This window comes from Nannobrachium achirus, assembly GCF_963921795.1.
Source record: "Nannobrachium achirus genome assembly, chromosome: 5".
NCBI classification, from domain to species: domain Eukaryota; kingdom Metazoa; phylum Chordata; class Actinopteri; order Myctophiformes; family Myctophidae; genus Nannobrachium; species Nannobrachium achirus.
The window spans coordinates 45,218,401-45,224,384 of NC_137814.1; the positions used below are offsets into that span (position 1 = coordinate 45,218,401).

General features: G+C 39.5%; 1 protein-coding gene across 2 annotated transcripts in view; it reads right to left on the reverse strand.

The window, feature by feature from the left end:
* Positions 1–598: 598 nt before the first annotated feature.
* Positions 599–5,984, reverse strand: part of LOC308285901 (lipoprotein lipase) — a 17,980-nt gene continuing 12,594 nt past the window's right edge. For both annotated transcript variants that reach the window (XM_080726790.1, XM_080726789.1), the window contains 9 exons: positions 5,238–5,410; positions 4,707–4,886; positions 4,278–4,389; positions 3,679–3,912; positions 3,043–3,282; positions 2,741–2,861; positions 2,330–2,503; positions 1,990–2,097; positions 599–1,896 (listed from right to left, as the gene is read on the reverse strand). In XM_080726790.1, the coding sequence (XP_080582916.1) occupies positions 1,776–1,896; positions 1,990–2,097; positions 2,330–2,503; positions 2,741–2,861; positions 3,043–3,282; positions 3,679–3,912; positions 4,278–4,389; positions 4,707–4,886; positions 5,238–5,410 (1,463 nt within the window). In that variant the 3' untranslated portion in view covers positions 599–1,775. The remainder of the gene's footprint in view (positions 1,897–1,989; positions 2,098–2,329; positions 2,504–2,740; positions 2,862–3,042; positions 3,283–3,678; positions 3,913–4,277; positions 4,390–4,706; positions 4,887–5,237; positions 5,411–5,984) is intronic.

Below are 5,984 nucleotides of genomic sequence, written 5' to 3' on the forward strand. Positions count from 1 at the left end.
TGAAGTGGAAGTAGAACACCCTCATGTCTTAATATCCATAACAAATTGTTTAAAGGTGCAGGAGGTACTTTCTCTGCCCATCGTGTTTATGATCTTTCCTCCATTGGTTCCCCTCACCAGCAGACAACCCACACCCACATGTTACTCGGTAAAGGTTTAAATACACAATCATTCAAATAAGAAATTAGCATTCACAACACCACCAAGTTCACGTGCATATACGTTTATTGACATGGGTGTGGTTACAGTATACAGTAACCCCTGTAAAACAAGCAGCTTTGTATTGTGTACATACATTTTGCATAGTATATAGACACCTTGTGAATGGGATTCATGTGTATTGTTCAGGAAGGCCTCCTGATATAAAATATCATATTTTGATCAAACTCCAGCATTCTTTATCATCTCTCACTGCGTTTATATTATATTCTGTATAGTCTGATACCAAAGACATGACAATAAAAGCTGGACCTTATTGTACTACTTTTGTATTATACTATATGATTCAACACCTAGTGTTGGTCAAAGGTAAAACATATAATGGGCTATATATGTATGCATTCATTATAATATAGTTAATAGAGCCAAAACTCAAAGAAAATGTTATAAATGAGTATTTATTTAAAGCACACCCTGTGATGACAGGAAATGTATAATATATAAAAGTTAAATAGCACCGGAAACCAAAACTCATACAATAGTTACAACTTCATGTGATGTACTGTCATTGCTATTGCATCAATAATTTAATAGGGATTAAAAAAAGAAATGTCTAATGATAATAATAATAATATACGTACTGTATAAAATGTATAACAGTATACACCTTAAACCTGTCCAGTGACCTGAAACTGATACTGTACAACCCAAATAATTAATTACACTTATTTACATACTTTGGTGGATGATTATCTTGATTTGATTTTCTTCTGATTGTGAAAACACCATAAATAGACTAGAACAATAACAAACAAATAATCATGAATCAGTGTCTGCAGACACTCATAATCCTGAAATACTGTCATAGATAAAAACAAAAAAAGATAACACACTAATGAGTTTCATTTCATGGAAGGAATGTTGTCTCATACAGTATATTGCATCCAATGCACTATGCAAACATTATATCACTAAACACATAACATGCTATACTGTATAATTAATTCATTATCCCACAGGGTAATTTCAGTTTTCAGCTTCATCCAGCTGATTGCTGCCCAAGTGGACAGACTTGATCAGAGCAATTAGGAGATAAGTGTCTTGCTCAAGTACAACTCAACACATTGCCGGGCCTGGTAATCGAACCGGGGTCCGGGGACCTTCTGTTTCCCAGGCGGCCTGTCTACCCATTCAGCTATGTATGGCAGCCCCAAAACAACAAGGCTCATGTGTGATTTACAAAAACAAATCCAACTCTAGCCTTGGATGTCAAAAGAATATAAGATTGTCACAAGACACACAAGACACAATACAGAGGCGTCTGGTGGACACAATAATATGCAAATATTTACTGAGAGTTACTGTATGTGCTATCAGTTTGTCTAATGCAGTTGTTGATGAGAAAAATTATGTAATTTTTCTGATGGTGGTGATGATTACGGTGATGATGTTAGCCACTTTCAAGCTGGCATCCTTATTTTGGTTATTGGCTATAATTATGGCCAAAAACGGTCAAAGAATTTCAACAATAGCACAAATACAGTAGCAGATCAACAAGCTTATTAGACTGACTGTTTTTTGCATGGCACGTCATACGATGAAGTATAAAATAGGGCTTAAGTGGTTAATGTTGATGGTGTTAATGATGAAGATGATGATGACAGTGTGGAAGCCTCTGTGGCCGCCTCATTCATTCCCTGTTTAAAGAAGCTCCCATGGGTCTTGAGTCTGTGCAATCTGCAAAGTGACAAAGTGACAATAATAAGCACAAACACAAGGTTTATTAAGTCCCATTCCAGGCTGTCCAATGTTCAACACAGCTTCGCTCACCTCTCTAGACGCCTGCTGTCTTGATTCTCTTTGGATTTTACAAAGAGCACAGCGTCACCGCCTTGAACTAGTTTGGCTAGATCTGTATCTTGAGCTCGGAAAATAAGCCTATATAGGGGAAAAGAATTGAAATTAAGATTATGAATTAATTTAAACACATTATTATTGAAAAGAAAATCTGTTATAATATTATGAGGAAGATTTGCCTGCTACATTGGTTGATTTTGTTATTTTATCTATCCAGCACATTTGCACGTTTCCCTCTGCTCCCTTTGTGTATTCTTTAAATCAATTTCCTTCCGTTTTATGCAAAACTAATTTGAGAGTGAGAGATCCTTACTTGGCCTGCGTCTCCCCGGCTTTGATGCGCATCCTGCGGATCTGCAGCTCATGTCCATTCAGGAAGGAGAAGATAGAATCGCTCTCCCACTTCAGCTTCACCCTCAGCAGCTCTCCGATGTCAGCGTCAGTGGTGAGGAGGAAGGACACTGTGGTGTTGGTGTTCAGGTTGGGCCTGAGGACAGCACAGTTGCAATGGGACATACTGTAAAATCATATCAGTCATAACAGACATAAACAATAAATGCACCTACCGGTAGTATGAAAAGCATGGCTTATTAGATGAGCACAATCAGTATAGGATCTCATGAGTTATGTCATACATACTGTATAGTTAAATTAAACTGTAAGGTAAGTCACATCTACCTCCATAAAGAGCATCATTTGATAAATAAAGTCATGTCATGCTTACAGTATCATGGAGATGTCTTCCTTTTCTCCGTGGGTTCCATAGAGGGACAAAAGGATGGGCTGCTGAACGAGGCTCAGTTCCTTTTGTCCAAAGAAATGGACCTTAATCTGGTAGTGAAAAACTGGAGAAACATAAGATTCTCTTTAGATTACATTTACATTTAGAGAGTAGACCAATCAACCTTATTATGGCACATGCCTAACTACGCCGATATTTGTACCCAACAACACTGCAGTTGAACATTAACCTGATCTTATAAATACAACAAATTGCATCGTTTAAACTTAAAATCAGTGCCACACCTTTAAACGGCGTCCTCTCTCCAGTCTTGAGGTACATCTTAGAGCTCCGGGTGGTTCGCACCTTGTTGACTCCATAGCCCAGGTTGTTGCAGCGGTTCTTGCGGCAGCTCAGGCACAGGCCCCTGTTGAAGGCGTCTTTGGAGTTGCAGCGATAAGCCATGCTGGCCTGCTGGTTCACCAGAGAGTCAATGAACAGGTGCACGGAGCGCTCGTGGGCGCACTTTACAAGCTGATCCACATCTGTAAAAACACACACACACACACACACACACACACACACACACACACACACACACACACACACACACACACACACAAAACAACTGTTCAGCCATGTACGGTACATTCTTTGCTGCTGCCTATGGAGCTTACATTAAAATGATCTTTAAAATGATGTTAATGCCTGCTAAGTTATTGACTATATCAAAAAGGCTTAACACTTACTGTATATATGCATGCACCTTGTCTGAATCAGCAACAAATGTAAGTACACTAAGTATAAGTATACTATTTTAAATTAACACTCATTAAACAAAATCACAGGTCCTGACTAATCCTCTGCAATCTCCGCAGTTCTATTGGGGTCAATGCCGACTCCGAGCCTATAATCATACAGTGAACATAAAAAAAACGTACTGTTGATGCCGAACGCAGCTATCATCTCCATGGCATAGCGAAAGGTACAGCCAGGTTGTTCAGTGCCTCCATTGGGGTAGATATCCACATGGCCCACAGGTCTTTGTATTCCGATGCTTAAATCCGGGCTTCCTTTGGTGTTTGTGTGAAGAACGTCGACAAAGGTGGCATCGTCAGGAGACAGCCTCTGCAGCTCGTTGGCATACTCAAAATGAGGTCCAGCGGGATCCATGCCTGGTGGAGAGGAGGGGGTTCCAAAGATTATTTTAAATACATAAAAAACAGCCATGTGGGAAACATGCTTTTGGTACATAGAATAGCTATAGCTCCAATGCATATCACTGTAGAGCTACAATGTAGAGAATACAAAAGTGAAACAATGTACGAAGTGAAAATGTCACCTTAAATGGTAACTTAGGAGGAGGTGTACAGTACTGACATTAAGACAGTATAATGAATACAGACAGTAAACACTGGAACACTGGAGCTCTGAAAGGCATAATAACAACCTGTGGGGTTGCTAATCTCTTTTCGACGCAGTGTTCCCATGTTTTGTTACGCAAGAGAAAGTTTTGTTTGTGTGGGTCGGGGGCTCACACCTGTTATTCTGTTAACTTTGTGGTTGGTAAGGTTCCCTGCCACTCCTGCCACATGGGCCCCCAGGCTGTATCCCAGTATATGAAGTTTTGAAAGGTCATATTTCACTCCGGTCTGCAAGAAAGATAACAAGAATTACAATAACTTCTAAAAAATCGATGCACCCAAAAGAGTTTATCTTGGTAACCTTGGTGAAAAGATGAGTCGACAGTTTCCCAGAGATTCACTGTCTGTACAGTGTACATATATACACGGAACAAGGATTAGCATACAGGACGGTGCAAAGGTAGGGCACAAGACAAACAACAGACAGTAACCCATACAAATAATATATACAGTAGACATCACATTAAATTCAGTGCATAATATTTATACACTATCCTACTGTGGTATGTATGCACTTGTGGGTCACATAGTTTGAAGACCCTCACCTCCAGCCAGTCAATCAGCTTGGCTACATCTCTGCCGGCCAGTTGGGTGTTCTCTGCTGAGTTGGGATAGTGAAGTTGGGCTCTGTCCAGCCAGTCCACCACTAGAACGTTGGCACTGGGTTCCCTCTCAAACAGGGCAGCAACAAGCTTATGGACCCAACTTTCAAAAATCCCTGCCACCTAGATTAGAACAAGATATTGATAGAGATGTGGTACAGTGATGAGAAGAAAGCTTTTATCAATTGATTGATTGAATACTTTATTAGAGGTTTGCGTAGGAAAAGGTACAAGACAATATAGTACAGTTCACGGATACACGGTCAACTAATTAGGATGAAGACCACAAGAAAGCTTTTGGGCTTGTTTTGGGGTCCCTTTTTTCTCAATGCATGCAAAGATAAAAGATTGAAAAAAGAAAGAAAAAGAAAAACGTATTCTGATAGAAAATACGGCCTTATAGTTTTAGTTTTTTTGTAGCCTATGCATGCCACTTATTAAGGAATTGACAGCTTAAAGACTACAGCAACTTACCGACCAGCCATGGATGATTGCAAATGTAGTTGCTGTGGTGTTAAATCCGCACAGAGAGACTGTCTCCTGTCTCCCTGGTACAAGGTAGCACAGGTCCTCTTCTGGTTCCTCTGCACTGCGCACTGAGAACTTGGTTTCAATGTCAGTGTAGTCAACGACAGCCTCAGTATTACCTATGAGAGAGATCAATACAGCACTGCTGATGATTCAACAGCCTTTTAAGGCAGTGGTTTGAGACCCAAAAGAGAAATTAGACATTTGCCCCTGACCCAAACTAGTGAAAATAGCAGATCTACGAGCTTGATTGATTGATTGATTGATTGATTGATTGATTGAAGACTTTATTAGAAGTTTGCATAGGAAAAGGTACAGTTTCATGACGTTAGAGTTCACTGGTAGACCTACACGGTCAACTACTGTAAAAGGAGATCCTAGACCTAGAAAAGCACTTGGCTTATTTCCACAGCTCACAACAAGTCGCTTCGCACTGCCTTGTGAGCTTGTAGATCGGCTATTTTCACTAGGCCTACTTCTTAGACATTTGTTTTATAATTTATGGGATTTCTTAGATTTTTCATTTATTTAATAGAAAAATCTAAATCATTTATTCAGGAAAATCTTTGCTTTTTGGGGAATGTTTTTTGAAAATGTTTTGAAACAAAAAATATATAATTAATTAATTATATAAAATTAATAAAGCGGGTCCCGACGCACTGTTTGGGAAACAGCTGCTTTAGACAACTTTGC